The sequence below is a fragment of the Trachymyrmex cornetzi genome, unplaced genomic scaffold, assembly GCF_001594075.2.
Source record: "Trachymyrmex cornetzi isolate Tcor2-1 unplaced genomic scaffold, Tcor1.1 scaffold646, whole genome shotgun sequence".
NCBI lineage: Eukaryota > Metazoa > Arthropoda > Insecta > Hymenoptera > Formicidae > Trachymyrmex > Trachymyrmex cornetzi.
The window spans coordinates 800,195-823,435 of record NW_017299966.1 but is presented as its reverse complement, the minus strand read 5'-3'; the positions used below and the strand labels follow the sequence as shown (position 1 = coordinate 823,435).

General features: G+C 36.3%; 3 protein-coding genes across 4 annotated transcripts in view; 2 read left to right on the top strand and 1 right to left on the bottom strand.

Annotated features, from left to right (window-relative positions):
- Positions 1–3,756, bottom strand: part of p53 (transcription factor p53) — a 5,204-nt gene extending 1,448 nt beyond the window's left edge. Inside the window, exons 1-2 of one of the 2 annotated variants that reach the window (XM_018516784.1) lie at positions 3,594–3,756; positions 822–1,041 (exon numbers count right to left, since the gene is read on the bottom strand). In XM_018516784.1, coding sequence (XP_018372286.1) covers positions 822–1,041; positions 3,594–3,715 — 342 coding nt within the window. In that variant the 5' untranslated portion in view covers positions 3,716–3,756. Of the gene's footprint in view, positions 1–821; positions 1,042–3,299; positions 3,406–3,593 lie in introns of those variants that run through there. The other variant, XM_018516785.1, reaches the window with a different exon arrangement.
- Positions 3,757–4,986: 1,230 nt separating this feature from the next.
- On the top strand, positions 4,987–7,231 carry Nelf-A (Negative elongation factor A). The gene is made up of 6 exons (XM_018516640.1): positions 4,987–5,259; positions 5,451–5,883; positions 5,958–6,371; positions 6,442–6,638; positions 6,717–6,816; positions 6,891–7,231. Exons 1-6 carry the CDS (start codon positions 4,987–4,989, stop codon positions 7,121–7,123), a joined length of 1,650 nt encoding a protein of 549 aa, XP_018372142.1. The 3' UTR covers positions 7,124–7,231.
- Positions 7,232–8,099: 868 nt separating this feature from the next.
- Tpx-3 (thioredoxin peroxidase 3) lies at positions 8,100–9,300 on the top strand. Its single transcript, XM_018516626.1, has 3 exons — positions 8,100–8,300; positions 8,493–8,716; positions 8,792–9,300. The coding sequence occupies exons 1-3, from the start codon at positions 8,256–8,258 to the stop codon at positions 9,249–9,251; spliced, it is 729 nt and encodes a 242-aa protein (XP_018372128.1). The 5' UTR covers positions 8,100–8,255; the 3' UTR covers positions 9,252–9,300.
- The last annotated feature ends 13,941 nt before the right edge of the window (positions 9,301–23,241 follow it).

Genomic DNA, 23,241 nt, shown 5'->3' with positions numbered 1-23,241 from the left:
TTTGATCCAGATGGTTAACTGTCTCTATTTTTTTTGTATTATTATTAAATGCAATTTAGAATAGTCTGTAATTTTTTCAATTAATTCTTAACATATTGCATTTGCCTTACAACCTTCTTAAACATTTTACATTAAACAGTTAAGATTACAATATAAACAGATTAATCTGATAACTTGTATGAAAGTTTAAATGATCAGATCTAATAAGCAGATTCATAAGGTGATTGTCTTTTGTAGCCAAACTAATATACAATTGTACTTAAAATGAATTAAACATGAATGCTTTCCATTTTGTGACACAAATCGATACAAACATTATTGGATGTTTCCGATAACTCAAATAATAATATTAAGAATGATTTATATCGATTTGTGTCACCAAATGGAAAGTATCCATATATTTAAAGACAGAAAGTACAATTTATTATAGCGACAAAAAACAGTCCTACGTACTTTTAACAGTACAGTATACTAGTAATTAATAATTAAATACTAAATCAAGCATTTCCATGCAAAATCTCTTACTTTTTCATCTTTATTATTTTACTTTAACTTCTTACAATTTAATGAGTAAGATGATACAAGAAATTGTTTGCAAGTTACATGAAATATCCCATACAAAAATTATAAAAACTAATTGCAATTATCATCAAAAGACAAAATTGATTTGCAAGTAAGAACATGTTATGTGTGATAATAGATTTCAATATAACTCATGAAATAAAAACAATTAAATAAGTACAGTTCAACATACTTTGCATAAATATTTTATAAATTCTAGGTTTAATGCAAGTTTTAAATTATACATAAAGTTTGCTTACCGACCAATCCTGTCCACCATTCTCTGCCAAGGTATACTGGAAATTTAATTGAGGGGCTAAATAACCGGCGTACCCACATGAGTAATAAATATCGTCATCTTCTTCTGTTTGACTTTTTAATCTCTTTCCCGGAGGGATATCCATGGAGTCGATAGATACATCATATTTGTCTTCTATATCAAATGCGTTCATATCTTCCGGTAGCGGCAATGTACCACCGCTTTGAAAAAACAAAACAAATGAATACAAAATTTAAGTTTACATGGTTCACATAAACACAACATTTAGGTTTACATGGTTCCCAGTCTTGGTAGAAAAATTTCGCTGAAATTATTTCATGTTTTGGAATACTTTTCGGCAAAATTTCGGCATTTCGGAAAAATTTCAGCGATTTTTAGCTGAAAAGTTCATTTTCAACAAAATTTCAGAGAAATTTCGGCAAAAATTTCAGAAAAATTTCAGCTAAGTTTCAGAGAAATTTCAAAGAAATTTCAGCAATTTTTTAGTATGTTAGCAGAAAAATTTACTTTCAGCGAAATTTTAGCAAATTTTCAGAAATTTCACTGAAATGTTCCAAAACATAGAATAATTTCTGCGAAATTTTTTCACCAGGGAGATCTACAATAAGTTTTTAAGTCTTAGGCTATAAGAAATGGACGAACCATAGTCAATTATTCTTTAATTGACTGTAATTCGTCCATTCCTTATGGCTTAAGGCTTAAAAATCTATTGTAGATCCGGTCTAATAGGCTTTCTACAATAAGTCATTTCCTAAAGATCTACAATAGGCTTTTAAGCCTTAAGCTTTAAGAAATGGACGAATCATAGTCAATTATTCTACTCGCATTCGACTGTAATTGGTGTATTTCTTACGGCTCTCCGGACTTATGGTCATTCTATAATAAGCTATAAGTCATAAATCAAAAGTTAGGAACTAAAAATGACTGTGATTGGTCCATTTCTAGCTTCTAATTTCTGATTTGTGATTATTAGGCTTATTATAGAATGGCCATTACACGTACAAACATTTTTGTCGTAATCGTAAGACCGTAAGCAAGTCGGTCAATCGCAGTCGAGCGTTTTAAAACGCGAGATCACAATTTTGATTGTGATTGATCGATTAGACCTTACGAATTACGATTACGACTAAAAATTTTGACTTTGGGCCTAAGCACAAAGATAACCATAACTGAGTCGTGGAACGTAAGTCATAGCTGTAGATTGGCCAAAACATTGTGCGTTGACCTACGAATCACGTTTCACTACTCAGTTACGATCATCTTTGTGCTGAAGCCCTTTATCAGTCAGTTCCAACAGACTTTTTGGCATTTCCCGATAGTTCCGACGCTTTGTATAGGTTTTGTTCAGAGTTCCAGTTTTTGACTGTTATGAGGTATTTTATTCTTGCAGTGCCAGCGCTTAGATTAAAAAATTATTTTAAAATACTTAAAGGCTGAAACTCTGAACAAAATCTATAGAAAGCGTCGGAACTATTGCAGAATTCTCGGAAAATATTAAAAAGTCGGCTGGAACTGACTGTTAAGAGATACTTCACCGTTTGTGATAAGGTTCCAGAGCTCATATTAAAAAAGTGTTTAAAAGTATTTAAAGGACGAAACTGTTACTAAAGCTTATCAGGAACTGTAAAACTCTTCGAAAATAAGAGAATTTCATAATAAAAATAAATTTTTTGAAACTTGAGATGCCAGCTCTCAGATAAAAATTTATTTGAAAATGCTTAAAAAATTATTGCTAAAATATATCAGGAACTACATAAAACTCTTCGGGAACCATAAAATTTCATAATAAAATCAATTTTTTCGAAACTAAAATGCCACGCAAAGTTAGCACCTCATATTTTTATTTTATTTTCTTTAAACTAAATCAACAGAACTATATCTTTCCTAACAGGAAAGATATAAAACTATTACGGGCGTAAGCAGAATTGTTAAGAAAATTTTCGATTTTTAAAAATAAAGTGCCAGCTTCACAGACTTTTTCATAGCTATGACAGATTCATTAACTTGAATAGTCGGTCAACTTTAACGATTAATATCTCGATTCACGGAGCAGAGCGATACTTTTTTCTGCCAGATTCGTTCATTTCATAAAAAAAAAAACGCGTCGACTGGTATCCATTTTTGTTTTGTGACTGTGTATGTAATAAACAATTAAGCCGGCTCGTTTTCCTGCTAGATCGCATGCGAAACGTTATGTTAGCAGCCCGCATATATATTATAAAAAAAAAAATATATATATATATTTTATGATCCATTTTCTCTTATGTCTCAATATAATTTTTATATTATTGTATATTATATCTTACATGTGTACGTCTGTATAATTGTTCATCAAACATCAAGCTAACTCGTAAATGAGTTAATACATGCAAAGCCATGACTAGCAGTACACAACCAACACAATGGATCTATCAGGTAAACCAGCAAGAAAACAAGTATCATGTGCCGTAGGCTTTACCCATAGTTTCGAACGGTGGTCTCGAACGGTGATCGGAGCATTTGTACTGTGACCTGAATATTGCATCATCTTTTATTGTTTGAATGTTTTTGGCCAAGTTCATCTCATGCATCTGTCTTTCGTACAATTGACTGTATATTACTAAATTAACTTTGTTTTAGGCTGAATCAAATCCTTTTTTAAAGCATTTAATTGAGAAAAGCCTTTCATTGTGTGAAAGAACATATTCATGATACAGAAACGCGACCGACCGGTACAATAGACGAGCAACAGAACTAAATGAAAGTTACTTACAAAGTTTTCTCTATATCCTTATACGTTTCGTCGTCCATCAATGCAGATTCCTGAGAATCTGAAACAACATTCGAACTTAACATGTTTGCAATTCGCAGTTGATTAATTGGAGAAAGACGCATAAATCGAGGTGAACGCGTGCAGCCACATCTCACCGAACACAACTCACACAACTCACACAACTGCGTTTGAATATACCAAACCAAAGCAAAAAGCTGGCACACCAATGTTCCATCGGGTGAACGAAAAGAATTGGAAGGATTCCTCATCTCGTTTGTCTACAATCCATGATGGAAGGGATAAATGTTAGCAATGCGCGTGCGCAGCACCGTCATCTAGAGGTGCGTTCCGTATCGCGCATGATGTGCATGATGCATCCATTGTCCTTATTTAACATTTGGTGAGCAACAAAGATAAACGATGCATTATGCGCATCATGCGAGTAACGGAACGCACCCTTGTGTGAATTGTGCAGTTGGTTAGTGTTTTTACACATTCGTACATTACACAGATGTGTAAAACGTGTGCTGCGCATGCGCATTGGGAACATTTATCCCTTACTACCTTTCTCTCTCGCACAAATGTTGCATCAGCGCGAGCCATGGGCCTATGGGAAGTATAGGCAACGCCTCTTCCATTTATATATGTTCTAAGGATGGAAGGGATAACATGGTGTATCATGACTCATGGTGGAAAGATTATATTGCTGGATTCACCCTGCATCCGGTGTGCCGTGTGCGTCATACGAGGCTTTGCAACCAATCAGAAAACAGGATTCCGATGGATTTTGCTTCGTATCATCGGAATCTTGTTTTCTGATTGGTTGTAGAGTGTCGTATGGCGCAAGTGCAGGGTGAATCCAGCGTCAAAATAGGTCACGTGATCAAAATTGACGCTTGATATTTATCAATTTTTATTACGTGATTTAAGCGGGGAGCACAGACTCTTGCATAACGCATAACACGTAATGCATAAGAATATGTACCAATCGAAGTTCTCCGTTTCTTTTCCTTCCATGTAATAGAGAACTCTGGTTGGTTCAATTTCTTATGCCTCATGTGTCATGCGTTAAGCAAGAATCTGTGCTCCCCGCTTTAAAGCACACACTCTTGCATAACGCATAATGTATAGTGCATAAAGGAATCAACCAATGAAAATTCTTCTTTTCCATGGAATGGGAGGAAAGGAAAGATTCTGATTAGTTGATTCATTTATAAACTATGCGTTATGCAAAAGTGTGTGCTGCGGGCTCTATTTTAACGCCAAAAATGAGCGTCGACTGTCAGCATGAAAAGGCAGCTTTATAGGCTACGGGCTACGGGTACCCAGTGGCCAGTGGAAGGACATGTGTCGATATACGCGCGCACACTCGTTGCTTCATGGCGGGAACCGCATGTCACCGCATGTGGCGCACTATAGCGAGGTACGGCACGCGCCGGAAGCAAACGACTCCAATATGGCGAATGTGAGGGACAGTGATACATCGTTGTGGCTGCATAATAAGCTTGGTACATCAAACGATAGCTGGACCGGCAGCTCAATTTGCTCGCAACTCAATGCCGAGGTGTTGCGGAACATCAAGGATTGTTTTCCCGACTTGCAAACGCAGGTTAAACTCAAACTACTCCTGTCGTTTTTTCACATACCCAGACGTAATGTTGAAGAGGTAAGTGTTCTCCTCTATCTTTATATTTTCATACTTTCATCGAGTATCGCTTTCCCGAAATATACTTGCTCTCTAAAATGACGAAATTAATAGTGATTTCATATTTCTAATAAGCATTCGTCTACTAATGGATTTAGAATTTTTTTGTGTTTTTATTTTATTAAAATTTTATTATCTAAACCTGGTGACAGTGGCGTGCAGAACTGGAGGAGATTATTGAGGTTGCAGCTGTGGACAGTGAATTATGGGTATCAATGTTATCCGAAGCGATGAAAACTTTTCCATCAACTGGTTCTTTAAATACAGACATTACTGATCTGGATGAACATAGACCAATTTTTGGTGAATTAGTCAATGATTTACGGAAACTTCTCAAGAAACAGAATGATCCTGCTATGCTTCCCTTAGAGTGTCATTATCTTAACAAGACTGCATTAACTTCAGTGGTAGGTCAGCAACCTACGCCAGTCAAACATTTTACTCTTAAGAGGAAACCAAAAAGTGCAGCCTTAAGAGCAGAATTGCTTCAAAAAAGCACTGATGCCGCTAGTAATCTCAAAAAGAGCACAGCTCCTACTGTACCAGTAAGAAGCAGAGGAATGCCAAGAAAAATGACTGATACAAGTATATATAAATTTATAAATGCATGTTACTTTTGTGTTATCCGCAATATTCTGCATTGTATGTACTTGTTTTAGCACCTTTGAAAGGAATCCCAAGTAGAGTTCCAACGAGCGGTTTTCGGTCACCATCGCTTACAAACACCTCTATGTCCAATAGAACATCGATCAGCAGAATTCGAAAGGATGGTGGTATTAAATTGCTGGACATTACTGAGCAGCCTATGGGATTTGTAGCAAAAAAGAGGAAAAAGATGATAGATTTCGAAGAGCAACAGAAAAAAGCAGTGGAAGCACAAGCGACCGCTGTGGCAGAAAAGAATTCAGCAGCTCCATCAGTTGTAGAAACTACCACTCCAGAGTATGCGCAAGGATTGGCTTCAATAAATCCGCCTGCTACGCCTGTTACACCAACTGTAGTAGTTACAACGCAATCCTATACCGCACCTAGCACGCCAAGCAGTATTTCAGTTACAACTACGCAGCAAACACGTAAGTTGCAGTTACTAAAAAGACCATGTTATTTTGTTCAGATTTTGATTAAACATTTCGTATTAAACAGCTACTACGTTAACTACTACCACCACTACAACACCCACTGCTGTATTGGCAGTGACTACACCGACGGTGATAACACCTGTGGAAAGCACGCCAATTGCTGTGCAAACTGTCAGACCAGCTCAGACAGTCACACAGATTCGTATACAGACTACTACGACTAATGCGGCAGCTAACCCAAGAAAAGGCCTATCTCTTACGGTAAGGTTAATGATTTAATTGCATGCATTATATATTGTAAATATAGGATACTTATTGTTTATTGTTATCGGATTACAGCGAGAACAAATGTTAGAAGCACAAGAAATGTTTAGAACTGCAAATAAAGTAACGCGTCCAGAAAAAGCTCTTATTTTAGGTTTTATGGCTGGTTCGAGGGGTATGTCTCTTTCACATATATTTTTCTCTTTTGTAAATTAAATTTAATAATACTATCAATCATTTCGCTTGTAGATAATCCTTGTCCGAAATTGGGTAATATAGTTACGGTAATGCTTTCGGAGAATGTAGAAGAAGTAACACAGTCTGACGGAACAACTGTCCCGATGTTGGTTGAAACTCATTTCCAAATGAATTACACGAATGGCGAATGGAAGAGGATAAAGAAAAATCGACGTATTGTAACGGAGGAATCTACATCAACGTCCACTCCTGCACCAAACGCGACCGCCACAGCTTCCAACTGAAAGAATTTGTTCAAATCGCTATAATATAGAATTTATATGTATATGAAATATCGTTTTGTGGTTATTAGAGAATAACAAACATTGTGATCATACGTCTTCTTGGTAAATTGACAAAGACGTTACTAAATTAACAATTCACATTTCATATAAAATCTAATAAGAATCGTTGAATTATCGACTTTGAATTGTTGAATTTTTATCCCTCTATAACAGACTTTATCGCTTCTTACAATTATATAAATTATAAGTCTTGATAATTTTCATATTTAGGTTTCAGTTAAATGAAAATTTATTCAAATGTGCTTTTGGAGTATCTTTGCTTATTCTTTAAACATACATTTATATATATATATATATAAGAAATATATATGATTTATAATACATATTATTTGATAGAAATAATATACAATGTGAATAGTCAAATGTTTGTTTATAATACTACTATTAAAAATCTATATATCATATATACATATACATGAAAATATATACATATATATATATATTTTAATAATGAATATAAGACTTCTATAATATTGTTATTTGAATAAACATGATTACATTTCTGTTTTGTGTGTGTTGCTTATGGACATATTTTTTGCAATTTATTATTAATTATATTCATTAGTCGTATTATACTTTTTAACCATTTTGCATATATAAAAATGATAATTTTTGTTTAAAAAATTTTATTTTCAATAATTTTTTTAATAGATATATACAAGGAACAATATTTTAGTTAGAGCTGCCGACTTTTGCTTTTTTAATTTTTTAATTTTACGTTTATAAAATTAAAAGATTTTATAATTATTTTTATGAGATTATGTAAATATTTGCTATTATATTTTGCACATGATTTATTAAATTCGTAGAATTTATATTAGGTTACATACACAATATATATTTATGAGAGAAACTATGCGCAATACGCTGGCATATCTCTCTCTCTCTCTCTCTCTCACACACACACACACAGTGTTTCATAACCTTTTTATTCCGGTTCTACCGGTTGCGATGTTCGCGTGTTGACAAGAGGGATTGGTGAAATTTCTTGCATCTAGTTTTCGGTTCTACGATTCTGCGAGTTTTACAAACAACTGTATAGCGAATTTAGGGTGTATTATCTGTTCTCACAATGTTTCGATTACTTGCTTCGCTGCGCACACAAAGTGGAACACTGGTAAGTACTACCGAACTCTTGTCATACGTTTCGATTAAGTTCTAACATTTTGCCGACTCATTGCATGCAAGTGTGGTTAATTCTGCACTGCATTAACATATCGATACAAACAAAAGTACTATTATTGTTTCTTTAATCCGTGGTGGGTTTCTTCCATGCTTCAATCTGTTTATTCAATCTTTATGTTTGTAGATTGCCACTGCAATTAGTCCGTTGGTGCGAACTGACAACACATTGTTGACGAAAGGTGTCCGTAATTTGACAGTGAGTTCAAAATTATTCAGCGATAGGCCGCAAATCCAGAAACCTGCTCCGGATTTTTCTGGTACTGCGGTAGTTAAAGGTGACTTCAAGGAAATCAAGTTGAGCGACTACAAAGGGAAATACGTTGTTTTGTTTTTCTACCCGTTAGATTTGTATGTAATTTTATCTCGATTATCATTTCTAATGTACGTCTAGTATAATATTTAATTTTTATATTTTATTTGCAGTACGTTTGTTTGCCCGACGGAGATAATTGCATTCAGTGAAAAGATCTCGGAATTTGAAGCCTTGAATACGCAAGTGATCGGAGTATCTACAGATTCGCACTTTAGCCACTTGGCATGGATTAATACTCCAAGGAAGCAAGGTGGTCTTGGAGGAGATTTAGGTTATCCTCTTCTGAGTGATTTCAACAAGACCGTATCAACCAATTACAACGTTTTGTTGCAAGATTCAGGAATTGCTCTCAGAGGTCTTTTCATCATAGACAAGGAGGGAGTTCTTCGACAGTTTTGTGTCAATGATCTTCCGGTTGGCAGAAGCGTTGAAGAGACATTGAGATTGATCAAAGCTTTCCAGTTTGTTGAGAAGCATGGTGAGGTATGTCCTGCAAATTGGCAGCCAGATTCCAAAACCATTAAACCAAATCCAAAAGATAGCAAACAATATTTTGAATCGGTTAATTAACCATGCATTTAGGGGGTTTTGTTCAGGGGATATATATAACATAATAGATTATTATGTAATATAATATAGTTAATAGACAATAACTTAATGTAATATAATTCTAATTCAATAAGATTTTATAATATGTGTTATATTTATATGCTCCTTTCATACGTTGTATATTACGCTATATTTATTTACATGATTTTATATAAAATCTTAAAAGTAGATAATAAGATAAATGTGTGAGCACATGCCTGCATACTTGATCAATATAGATAAATTTAATACATAGAGGGGAAAAGGGATTGTTGATTAATCTGATTTTTTCTAGAAGATTGGATGACATGGAATGTTTTGCGTTTTAATTTTTTTCTCATTTCTCATCACAGTTAATAAATATACGGGACATAAATATATAATATATATTTATGCTCAGAAAACTAATATTATAATTTTTATACAGATTGATATACATTAACAACTTTTATTTACAGCAGTATACGAATATGTAATTTAAAATTATTAAAAAGTATTTATGCTTTAATTAAATGAGTAGATAGGTCAAAAAAACGTCTTATTTTATATATTTATGTTTTAATTTATCTTTTATAAAATATAAAATGTTAAATGCACTCGGTAAATTGTCATTTAACAATTATTTAATTCATGCAAAAATGTGATAACGCAGTATATGAGTAATTAGCGTTGGCTGCTAAAATTATTTGAAAACATGAGATGTGTGAATACATACTATATATGTATTATATATATGCATATGTATATATACATGTATATACATTAATAGATGTGTGTGTGTGGACTGCGGATACCATAAGATAATTAGAATGCGTGCAACGTAAGGCAGATGACGGAATTAAAAGCCGTTACAATATCAGTAGGTAGGTAAGCTGGCGCGCGTTGTTGGCGGAGGCTGCTTCTAAAGGCTGCTCATGATAAATTTAGTAGAGTGAGCTTATTATTTCGCGAAGAGAGAGGATGTACCCGCGTAGGAGCACCACGGAGTTTCGGGGAACGCCTCCGAGGAAGGAGGATAAAGTAACCAAAGAGAAAGAGAGAGAGAAAGAGGGGGAGAGAGAAAGAGAGAGATATATATAAGATGAGATGAGATGAGACGAGATGAGATGAAAGCCGTGATTCTTGGGAAAGCGATGAGCCTAGAATGCGTCGCGAGAACGTCGGGAAATTGTGAGAGGGAGAAAAACCGAAAAGCGACGCCTGAGATAAACGGCTCATCCTTCGTTCCTCCCTACATGTCATCCTCACGCCAAATCCAATCCCAGTTCGTCACCCCCGTGCGCGCATGAGAATCTCAAGACTTAATCACATTCGCGTCTCACGGCACCGCCGTGTGTCAACAAGTCGCATGTTGCAGCAGTGTGGCCTTGTTATCAAAATATAAAATAGTACGAAGAGTGTATCGGAAAAAATGAGACTTCTTATATATTTATATTTGTCTGTATTATTTTTGGAGAATATTCTCATGTAGGCAATTAAATTTTAATAGAAACGTTAAAAGCTAAATAGTAAAAATTAATGTAATTTTTACATTCTCTACATGTTTTTTTGTATTGTGTAATTTGCGTTGTAGAAAGCAATCGATTTGTGAAGCATATTTCAAATCATAAGCAATATTATTTCACTGAAATAACTCGCTTTGTATTCCAATAGCCACGGTACAAGATTGCAAACGTAATCGTTCAATTCACTATTATATTTTGTCGATTAAGTGGTCAGATTATATATCGGCATTGTATTGCCGAGTCTAATCGAGGGATTTCTTGTCCATCGCCCTCGGTTTATGGTCCTTCCATTGTGGGACAATTGAGCGCGTAACAGTAAGGTTTCGGATCCTAATTGTGCTGACGACAGTACTCTAAACGATCTTAGTAAGCACTACACAAATTTTCATTTTGATTAAAAAATTATTATCCCACGATCATATCGCGTTAATCCTGACTAGATGACTAGAACCAATTGCTTTGCTCCTAAGAAGGTCTCTCTCGCAATAAAATTATTAAACATTCGTAATAATTAAAACTTTCCAGATAACATTTCCCAAGTAACACAACAAGTCAAAATGATGTCGTTTTGGCGTCATTTCGATGTTATCGTGACTTAAGTTGTGTTACTTGGGTTATGTTGCATAAGATATCTAAAAGACGTCTTTTCCCAAGATATCTTATGCAACATACATGTTATCTGGGTTGTAGAAAAAGTAAAGTTTACTTAGGCTCTCAATTCAGACTTACGCATGTTTACGCTAATATTATTATACTAATAATATTATATATCGTTTCCGTCGATTTCTTTTACCTCGAAAGAATCCCTATTGCCGACACGTTGGGCATGTCTTTAGCATTTTAAGCATGATAGAGAACCTGCGTCGTTTGAATATAACTCATCCCAAGTTCTCCCCCTCCCCGCCTCTCTCGCTCTACCTCTTGAAGACGCCTAATAACCTTCCTACGCGACTGCTCGCGAAAGGAACATTTTCTTAAAGGAGCATTCAGGGCGCGCCTTGATGACGGCTATAGGTGGATATTATAGTAGCGGGGCTTACCCTTGGTGGTTTGCTACTTCCAGGAGGGAGTAAGATGAGTAAAGGAGGAGCGCGCGCGGAACTCGTACGGGGTACGGGGGTTCGAGGCGAGGAGACACGACGAAAGGGGAGGGAGGAAGAACGGGGTAGCGGGATCAGAGGGGAACCCACGGAAGGGTGACAGAAGGGTGGAGCGCGGGAAGGGAACAGGGGGGCCGGAGGCGTGCATCCATCCATATCCATCCCGGGGTGGCTACCGGGACTTTGATTACTTGTTTTAATCTTCCGACTGCCGACTGGGCGAGCATCTGTCACTCAAAATCCGTAATTGCGCGCGGAAGCCGCCCCTTCTCTCGCCCGCGCCGTGCCGGTCCGTCCAGAGCCTGCACGGTTCTGCCTCCCTGCGTATTGCTATTACTTCCTTATTGGTGTCGTTTAGCACTCTCGTTCAACCGCGAACCGCGCCGATCACGCGGGCTGTGCTCCGATAATCACGGCGCTGCCTGTCGTCAGTCAGATCGAATTTGAAGCTGGGGGCTTTCCGATTTGGTACAGAGATCTTTTAGTCGAACAATCCTTGCGTAATGCGTAGCGATAAAAACGCCCATTTTTTTTTCTCCAAAGCACCTCGCGTTGTTCTGATTGTCCTACGTGCTTGTCATGTATTAAATAATATTTATTTTCACAGCACTAGAAGAAAATTGGAAATGTGGAGTCGTTTGCGCAAACTATATTAATATATTTTGTAAAAGGAAAAAGCTTTTACTTATTCTTTCTTTTGTACTCAGCTCATTTAAGGCTTGCCATTGAGGCGATTTGAAAAGATAAGAAAAAAAGCATTTGCTGACCCTTGATTTGAATACAAACAAGCAGTTACACTCTCGCAACGTGGTATTGAATAGTTAGGGATGAGTATTAAACGAACAAACCCCTTAGCGTGTCCGTCCCCGACAATATATCACCTCGTGTATATATAATACACGGCACCGCTGGTTGCTCATCAGTTTGATGAAAAGATATTTCCGACACGCCATCGCGTTATGCAAATACTTTAATTGTAGGAAATTCTATGAGCAGACCAATTATGTCTGACTGTGCACTAACTTTAATCCTCGACCGCTACAATGGCGAGGATCAAATAGGATCTTGCGACATCGTTGAATATTTCAACGTTTTTCATTTCATAATTTTTATTAATTAAAGTAAAAAAAGTAATAATAACTTAGTTTTTAATAAGGCGTTTTTAAAAAGTATAACGTTCTTTAATAAAATAGTCTTTATTCGCAATATTATCTACATACGTTTCATTCATTAACTTTCATTAATTTTGAAAAGATTTTTCGTTTAAAAATAGAGTTGATAATAATTAAAAAATTTTTCCACTTTATTAGACCTTTTATTTGTTCGTACCACATACTTAAATTCATTCGGATTCCTCAGGGTTAACCTGCAGAGCCTCTGAATTATATCTTCAAATATATCCCTGCAGATATATTATACGTCCGCGTAATCTTGACGATCCCAATCATTCTAAGCGAGAAATAAGACGCAGGTCGAGCGGCGCGCGCAGTCTTTCGATAGGATTTCTGCTGCTGCTCCTCTAATTGTCGAAGTCATTCGTCCTCTTCAAAAGGAACAGATGCACCAGACTGTATTGAAGAACGAGTCTATCAGGGACCCAGGGGGGTCCCCGGTGTTCGTCTCTTGGGGTTATTTTCAGTCGATTATCCCCAGAACGCTCAGGGTCAACGTTGTGCTTTAGAAAGTGAAAGCGCAAGAGAGCAGACGAGTCTATTAGCGCGGAGAAAGGCCGCGCATTTGCGTATACGTCAGTCTCTTTTCGTGAATTAATTTCAATACCATAGAAATATTACGCGGACCATCCATCCTCTGCAGTTCCCTTCCGCGTCCTCTCTTTTGTTCTCGCCACGTACGTATTCTTTTTTTCCCATATTTCATAAAGCTATATCATGTTCTGTTTAATCTACAGTGTCAATTTTAATCTAATTTAAGTCACCACTGCTCTTACTCAATATATCACTATTTTATACTAAAACAATGGATAAATTTGACATCACATCGTTTTAATGTAAATGTGTAAAATAACGATATATTGAGTAGGAGCAGTGGCAACTTAAATTAGATTAAAATTGACACTGGATTTAACAGGGTGTACGTGTAATTTTACACAAATGCGATTTATATAAATTTACAATGCCTGATACGAGAGATAATAAAGAAGCAGTTTCAAAGAAAATGTTTAAACAATACGTAAAAAAGAGGAGTAAATATTATAGTGAAATGCTGAACCAGATATCAAGGATCGTGATGCGTGCTCGGGGATCATCGCTACGCTACAACGTTTCATGTAGCACGTCGTTAGGAATATTCAAAAGGCTGCTACTTCAATTAAGAGACTCGGTTTAACACGAAAGAAAGAACCACATATCGCATGTGCGCGATGGAGGCGGTACGGTTGTATTTTATCTCACGTTTAATCACCATTGCTGACCCCAACCCTGACGACGCTCCTAAGCTGCAGTAATTACTTAGATGGACGCTTCGAAATCTTTAGATCTGTGTGTAACGCGAAAAACAATTGGCCGACGATCTCTCTCGACGCAACGATTGCATTTGAACTCTTTCTGAGCGTTTCGAAATCCTATCGGACTCCATCATCGGGATCTTTAGATTTGGAAATAAATGTACGTAATGATCATTGATGTATGGAATGTAGGAGAATAATTAAAAACATTGTTCAAGTATATTAATAAGAAAGAAAGCTTATATAGCAAATAATCATTTTTTTACTGTAGATTACTGTGTGTTTTTACTGTACATTATATGATACTCCCAATTAGAAGAGAAAAAAGGAATTATAAAAATTTATTATTTTCTCAAATTGCTTTTTTATATATTTATGTAGAATATTGTTGTGTCTTTATTAAATTTTTATAGCAAAAAACGAGAGAGAGAGAGAGAGAGAGAGAGAGAGAGAGAGAGAGAGAGAGAATGATAGAAGAAGCACCGATCGAAGTGATATATACTGATGATGGTAATAGCACGAGCGATTAGTTAACGATTGACGCGAATGGTAGCGGCATTCGCCGTTCGATGGAAAGGTGGTTGATCGAGAGGTGGACTGATAGATAAGTAGGCAGGGGTATCTGTCTATTAGCTTTCCACCCTGATAACGGAGTTGCTGCTGATCCTCCTCCGGCCCCCGGGCGAGTGCTTCGTTAATTAATCTGGCAGCAACGGACTCGGCAGCTCAAAGGCACCCTTTTTCGCCCAGATTCATCCATCCATTTACCGATGGGCCGCCTGTATCCGCGCGTGTACAAGCGCTCTTTCTCTCTCTTTCTTTCGCTCGCTTATCTTTCTTTCTCCATCTCTCGTTTTCGGGATAAAGACGACGAGATCGAGTGAGAATACGAACGATCATAATTCGTACCAGCTCGAGGTAGCCTGGAGAACTGGACGGTTCAAAGATGAAAACTTGAAACAAAAGCTGCAGACATAAGCGCTATAACTGAAATAAATAAATTATTGTTCTTGCATATTTAGTTATTAAATGCACTTTATGTTAAAATTGCTCGACAAGAATTTCTATAAATAGCTGTAAAATAACAAAAAGAAATGGTAAGTTTACGTATCGAGCATTAACAGTCTTTAAAAGAAGATTGTTAATTAACGATGCCAATTCCGACCAAATCCAATTAGTCCTGATTACTTATCTGAACAGCTGATTGCTGCTTAGTATACCTGAGTATTCATATTTATCCTTATGCCCTTGTATATTATCCGAATGGTAATACGATACAGCCGTAGTACTTAATTGTAATATGAGTCTTGCGTATGCATTAGAAGCGGATAGACATGCATTGTATGTTTGCAGGCATTATATGCGTGTTACAACATTAGACACTTACTCCAATCATCATTGTTTCTCTAAGTATTCACAGACTATGATGCAGAAACTACATATTATGTTTAAATATAACTTGCATGCGCGCACAAAAAATACAGTTATACTTATGCTAACGAGCATGTTAAACTTTAAATTAATTTGGAATGGTTATACCCACGCGCAGTTGCTTCGCACGAATTAAATATCTCCGAAAAATAATTATTTCATTTATATATTTAACTTTATTGTTATATATTTATTTATATATTTGGATATTTAATTAAAATATTTAATTGAATATTTAATTGAAATGTAACTTTTTTAAGACGTAAAATTATACAAAATAATCAAGTTTAAAAGAAGTTATTTATTTCTTTATTTATACTAATTGAAAGGAATTTCGCTATTTAAAAATGTGCAAAATGCATCAAGTAAGTATAGACAGATAAATTATTAATTAGATATCAAGTGGAGCGATATCTCAAATGAAAATCTTCTTTCAACTATTTTATGATTTAATCAAATCGCATTGAAGGTAGTTGCCGGTATCTTCGACAAACGTCACGCTTGCGCTCGCCGCAATTCGCATTTCCGATAAACGCGAGAGTGGGCATACATCGCGAAGTCGAATTCAGCATCAGGAAATCCGACGCTTGAGCGTCTGACGAGATAAAAAGGAGCGAGAGAGAGAGAGAGAGAGGATGGCTGTACCCACCGTACTTGCGCCGGCAGATCGAATTGCTTTTCCAGCGGACGAACGGTCGCGAGATATCGGATGTGCGTGAATGTGCGAATGTGCGTGTAGTGCCCACATGCAAGCGCGCGTGTAACGTTAACGTTACAGACGATGACGAAGAGAAGGAGGAGGAGGAGGAGGAGGAGGCCGTACGCGATGCGTGTGGGGCGTGTGGGACGTGTGGGGCGCGGCGCGCATCGGCATAAAAGAGCAAGCGAAAAAGGGAGCCTCTTTTTAATCTAGCGACGATTCGCAACCCCCCCGGCTCCTTTTATAGTTACGTGCTTAGTGCTTATACCCATTGACTCTCTCTCTCTCCGTCTTGCTCCCTTCCTCCTTTTCTTTTGCCCTCTTTGTCGTCGCGTCAGACCTCGTACCCCGAGACGAGTTCTATCGTCGGTTTCGAAAACTGTCTCGAGATCGAATGCGAATGCTGAGAACCGTGCATGTTCAATTCGACGCCAGAAAGTGGAGCACCGCTAAGATATCGATGTACATACATATATTAGTTATTTTCGAATTATTACATTTTTGAAGGTATTATCATTTTATTCGAGAATAATAATGCATTCTCATTCGATATTTTGAACGTAATTTGATTTTGTACGAAGAATAGAAGATTTTTTTATGTTTCTGAAGAGAGATATTGACCTTCTAGAAGCATACAATGTGATCTCGAAACGTTACATTGGATATAAAGAACTGCCGTGAAAAAGTAAAACAAGATTGCGAGGGGCGATTAGGGATACATGGGACAAAAGTTTTCTTTTCAACATGAATACATTTTACGGAGCATCATAAATATTAATCTGACCCTCAGAGTCCCATTGGGATGCAAAACGTATTCTGACATTGGTTCTCCTCTCTTACTATGTATACGTAAAAATGTCAGTAAAAAATTATTGCAACAAATTCTAAAATCTATGGAAATATTACAACTCAATAACGAATTTCAAAAAAATGCACAAATTTTTGTCAACTATCTTGTAGAACGATAACTTTTGTGTTATTGTGTCTACGTTAAAATATTATTTTAGGGATTCGATATATATACATATATATATATATATCCACATATATAGAAAAGAATTTCACCATCGCCTATAAAAAGACTTAAAACCGTGGCAACATATTTCTCTTTAACTCAAAAGAATTAGCTAAAGATTACAATCGTAAAAGATAAAGATTGATTGACGAACGAAACGTTTTACAAGGATCTGAATATTTATAATTAAAAAATTGTGTTCTCCGACAATTTATAGTAGGATGATAATCGAGTTCGATATGCGTTTATCGTTCTCTCTTATTAGGAAATCGTGTACGTGCAGTTAACAAGCCTCGGATCGCGGATGCCGCGGTTCTTCGGGGTGTGGCCTTTGTTGTTGCCGTATCGTGCGCGCACTCGTGGCATCGACGATAGATTTTTCCAAAAAATTATTCCATTAGAGTAATTATCTGACCACGAGTCCTCTTTACGGTCAGGCGGGTAATAACGGTCACGGAACGATCGTGACGGCGATAATGGGCGGCCACGATAAATTGACCGTGGGCTTACCTTCCCACTCCGAAAGAGAAAAAGACGTCATCTGCGCGACGATCATCTATGCTATTTCGTGACGCTACAGCTGTCGCAAAGTCATCGCGCTGTGTTATTCTCGCTCACTGGTAATTAACTCGATTAGCCGATCGCCGATTGCGAGCAAATTAAACGACCTTTCATGGTAGATGCGACAATTAATTCCTTATCAATTCATATCCCGTTGAAGTAATTGGGATCACGCAAAATAGATGACATCTCGGGGATGACGCAGTACTGCAAGATTGTAATATCGGTGATTTAAAGAGAGACACGTAATTACTTATCACCGATTTAATGATTTGATTGAAGATATATACCGTAAAATATTAGAGAGAAAATAATAAAGGTATATTTAATACAATATTATATAGGGTTGATGGCGATTTTCTGAAAATTAATTCTCTCGAAACAGATTGTAAAAAAGTAAAGTTTTATTCCTATCTCCTTTGTTGAATTTTAATTTGATTGTTTATTTTGACTTGAAAAGTCATCCTCCCCCCTTCGATCTGTTTTAATATTAATTGCAAAAATCATGGGTCTGTAATATATTTTTTATTTAGTTAATTTGTGACGATAATTGTCTTGTAATTTTGTTAACGTCTTTGAAAAAATTGTGAGAACTTTACTACTAGTGCTATTGATCATTATAATCGATGTAAAAATACGAGAAAAACTCATCGGTCCTGACAAATTTTGTGAATTCAGTGCTGTAACACGATCGTCACTTACGGGCCCTTAAAAGGACGCGGGTTCCGAGTCCGTTGTCATCCCCTTACGTGTTAAATTACTCTGGGACACGATACGGTAGGAAAAAGGGGGGGCGTGGTGACGCGAGAGGACTGCAACTCGACTCCGGATTGTCGGCGACAATGAGCCGGTGAACTTTCGATCCTCGACAAACACGATTTCGATATCTGCTTTTAAAAACCGGAAAATCTGTTTTCAAAAGAGAAGTAATATGACGAGGGACAAGCTAATCGGTGCACACACACGTCACGCATCAAAATGCAGCTTTAGATAATAAGCTTTAAAGAAATTACAAAATCGGAGCATATTCCTCACGTACTTCACATTATATGATAAAATCATTTTTAATGAGTGAGCGGTAATATATTACTGTAAGTATTTTACCAACCAATAGCATTTCGGGTTTTAGCATGCTGAATTTTTTACTTGCTTCTATCCCGTTTGATTAATATGTAACATATCGATTGTTAAATATTCGTTTTTCACCAAGTTTCTTCTGTTTTCCATAAATGGATTAATAACGATAGTAATAATGATCCAGTATAATATTACTACCTTTAGATTCGTATCCTTATTTTCTAATGTTACTTTCATGTGGAAATTATTATTAATTATTATAAAATGTCATGTTATAATTTAAAATTTAGACTTGTTTAATTTATTCGGGAAAACTAACCACGCTGCTTATCGATATTAATGAAAGATAATGTTAAAGATATACAGAACCTTTCCTATTAGTCTCGTAATCAGTATTCAACAGTTTGGAACATTAGATAATAACCGATATGTTTGAATTTTATACATATACTTCTCTATCTGTGTGTAATTTTGATATTTTTTCGTAACGAGACGGTTGCTTTTTCTTTTTGTTCTTTTGTACAACACGACGCGTTATACACAGATAGTTTTTCGCTCTCCGTTTATGAACAACAAAAGTCTTGCGAAAATGTTTGCGGATGGTCTCCAATATATCTGCGATATATCTATCGAAATATATTTTTGTGTATAGTCGACTTCACGAAGCCATTAGGTGCGACGCAATCTTGAAAATGGATCAGGCTTATCCGATGTTACAAACTTTAAAAATCTACTTGAATGACTTGATATTACTTTTACAATTTTCTCCACATATTATTGTAAATTTTTATTATAAAATTCTTTATATACATATATAAATTATTTATAAAAGCGATAGCTCGTAAAGATAGTTTTTTGTATATATATGTATATTTAAAAAGGTACTATCGTTAAATACATAAAATTCTTCGTCACAAAGAGGAAATTGAAAGATAAATGTTTAATAAGTCTTTATTTAATTTTATCAGAATTTATTATTTTCCACATATCTACCTACAAATTCATTCTTACGGATGCAACACAGATATCCAGTGATCACGTCTCGGATATCTATTGGGTACCGAAATGTCCCGCGATATATTCAGTCATTCAATATCCAAGAGATATCTGTCACTATTTCCCGTATATCCGTCTCCGATATAGATGGTTGTACAACGCAAGTTCTCGATCATAGAGAGATGCATCTCGTAGAAAACAAGCGCGGAGAAATGGGTAGAGACGCTAAACAGTTTCATCTCGATATCAACGATTTCGTCCGATCCACGAAGAGACATTGCGCTGCGGATGCCACGAAACAAGACGAGAATTGCGACGAGAATGGCGACAAAACGTAGAGCGCGGATATCGAGTGGATACTAAGCGAGAAATAAAAACAAAAAAGGGAAAGAAGAGAAAGAGAGAGGAGGATGAGAAAGAGAGAATTTATGGATAAAAAGGCAGATGTGGAGAGATCGGGGATTAGAAAAGAGAAACGGAAGTGCGATGACGCGAGAACGCATTGATTGAAGTGCCATGTACTTACGTTACTCAGGATACGTCGTGTGTGCCGACTGCATGTGCAGCAAATGCAGAATGTGGGCTGTGTAGGTGCATTGTCCCTCGTGCGATTACACTGCTAGCTTTATCGTTTTAGAACAAAGGACACGAGAAGCGACGCGCGTAAATACTTGTACGCGAGTTGCTTCACGAGTACGTGAGCGATGTGAAAGTTACAAGTAAGTGATTAATTTTACGCGTTTTTTATTACGCAGCGACAGGCCGTACTATAAGACGTTTGATAAATACTCTCTTGCATTTCTTTAAATATTTTGATGTATAATATTCTTGAGGCTTCCACGGATGCTTTCTGTATAAAGATTATTTCGCGGGTTTTCTCCGTGTCCAGATCCATTCTTGGAATGCTTTTTTGATATATAATTTTTAAATACATTATGTAAATAAAGTTTACCTCTAAGAAACAAAGAATAATCATATACTTACCTACCTAAGTGAAATGCATCGCAACGAATGTTCAATAAATATCTAAAAATATTAACTAGAAATATGAGCACTTTTTTCCCTGAGATGTGCCGAAGTTTCGCTGACCGTTTTATTTTTTATCGTTCCATTTCCAGCTGATGATTTAAAAGTTAAGATCTTTCGAAGCGCAATTTATCGGATCCGTAGGAAATGATTCATGCATGACTTGATTTAAGCTTTTCTCTTAAGTACTGTCTCGTTGATATTACTCACGGTTTGCTAGTTTATTGCTTAAAAAGGAAAAGCTTTTTGCGAATTGGCAGTGAATTAATGATTGTTGCTCTTCTGTGAAAAATGTTTAGATGCACGAATGCGCATCTCCGTTACTATATTAATTGTAGAATTTCATAGAGAAGTTATAGATCTATCTCCAATTTACTATTTTTAGAGAATTCATAACGTTGTATCATTCTTTTTGACGTTCATTTCCGTAAGAAATTTAGAAACTTGTAAAATAATATAACAAAATAAGCATCTTTAATTGGTGATTTTTCTCGCTCCACGAATTTTATCCCTGATATAAATATGAATTAATAGATGTTATCAACTGACGCGTTTCTCGATCCGTTCGAATGGCGATTCTATCAAAGAATCGATTCGTTGATTTTATTTTGAAAACGAAATACTATGTTTTATTTCTATGTCAATTTGTTTATAGGGAGACCTCTTGTGAAGCCACACAACAATTAACTTTAATCCCCGCGCGGAGGTCGAATTTTTAATATTTTTATGTGAACACCGCCGATGCGCGTTCCATTGTTCCGTTGCCATCTCTTTATGGGCGCCATAGTAAAAAAAAAGCGCAATTTTTAAACGTATTCGCATTTTTATTCGATCGTTTGTCGATCTCGCCGAATATCGTTGAATCTATAGGAACGTTTGCCCATTACCTCACACCAAGCTCGATGATCGTCAATGTAGATCAGCTCGATACAGTTCTCAAGTAGAGGAAATTCGAACGATGTATGGTTCAACGATCATTATTTAGCGATTACGAAACGATCGGCTGTACAATAAGAGATTCCGGATCACAAATATCCGTATAAAACACGATATTCCAGGCGAACCTTCTCCTTAATTGACGTCTATAGATAGGTAATATATAATGTGAGAGAGGCGATATTTTCATAGCTCTACCGTTCTGTTTAATAAAATTATTCGTTTAGATACTTATCACAACAGGTGGAATATATCGTAGGAACCCTGCCTGTGTCTTATGTTGTATACGTTTGTGTCTGTTGCTGCGTGTCTATGTATATATGTCATACATGTGTGTGTTCAATTTTACAACCACAGCGAATCCCGATTGCATCAGGTATTATATCGGTGCAATTTCAGCAAGTTGAAATTTCTGTAGGTACACACGTGGAAATCGTTTGTCTCCGCGCTTATATTCGCGCAGATGGAAATGGCGTTGAGGTTCACTGTTTCCCGTCTATCGAAAATTCAACTTATCGAAATTGCATCGATTTTAATCCCTGAATTATATTAACGGAGTTTTTCCGATCACTGGCTCACAGTGCGTTCCCCTCGGCGCACATAATTCCAAATACGAATTTACACTTTGCGTAAAGACTATTTACAGGAGAAACGATCAGAGAAAAGGATACGGTAATCGACCATAATTAAAATATCGGGCGTCGCACAATCAGGGACGGTTTAAAAATTTTCCTTCTCGTATCCGCGCAAATCGTTTTTCTTTACGCGCAAAATCGAAGAATCGCTATCAATATATATATTATACTATTTACACAGATCCCAGATAATATATATCGAGGATTCTCGAACGTAAACAGAATCTAATTTCCGTCCGTCAATTGCGGTACCATGAAATTTTGCATCCTGTTTCAATACATTGACAAACTGAGTGGAACGAGGAACGATGCGCTATTATTACATCTTGACAAACCGGAAGGGAAACCGTATGAGTTCGTAACCAGCTTTCGTCACCCGTAGCTCATAGAAGCGACACAAAATCATTATAATCACAGTTCAGTTCTCTGCATAATTGCGCGGACTAGCACAAATATTCTACGGCTCGATAGAAAAAGATATAAGTCGAAATGTCTTGCTTTTTCTCGAAAAGATAAAACGACTAAA

What these genes read in the sequence shown, in the direction of transcription:
- Tpx-3 (XM_018516626.1), top strand. Translation starts at nt 8,256, where the DNA reads ATGTTTCGATTACTTGCTTCGCTGCGCACACAAAGTGGAACACTG. An exon ending in GCACACAAAGTGGAACACTG is followed by an intron (nt 8,301 to 8,492) that starts GTAAGTACTACC and finishes TTATGTTTGTAG; the next exon opens with ATTGCCACTGCAATTAGTCC. An exon ending in TTTTTCTACCCGTTAGATTT is followed by an intron (nt 8,717 to 8,791) that starts GTATGTAATTTT and finishes TTTTATTTGCAG; the next exon opens with TACGTTTGTTTGCCCGACGG.
- Nelf-A (XM_018516640.1), top strand. Translation starts at nt 4,987, where the DNA reads ATGTCACCGCATGTGGCGCACTATAGCGAGGTACGGCACGCGCCGGAA. An exon ending in CCAGACGTAATGTTGAAGAG is followed by an intron (nt 5,260 to 5,450) that starts GTAAGTGTTCTC and finishes ACCTGGTGACAG; the next exon opens with TGGCGTGCAGAACTGGAGGA. An exon ending in GAAAAGGCCTATCTCTTACG is followed by an intron (nt 6,639 to 6,716) that starts GTAAGGTTAATG and finishes ATCGGATTACAG; the next exon opens with CGAGAACAAATGTTAGAAGC.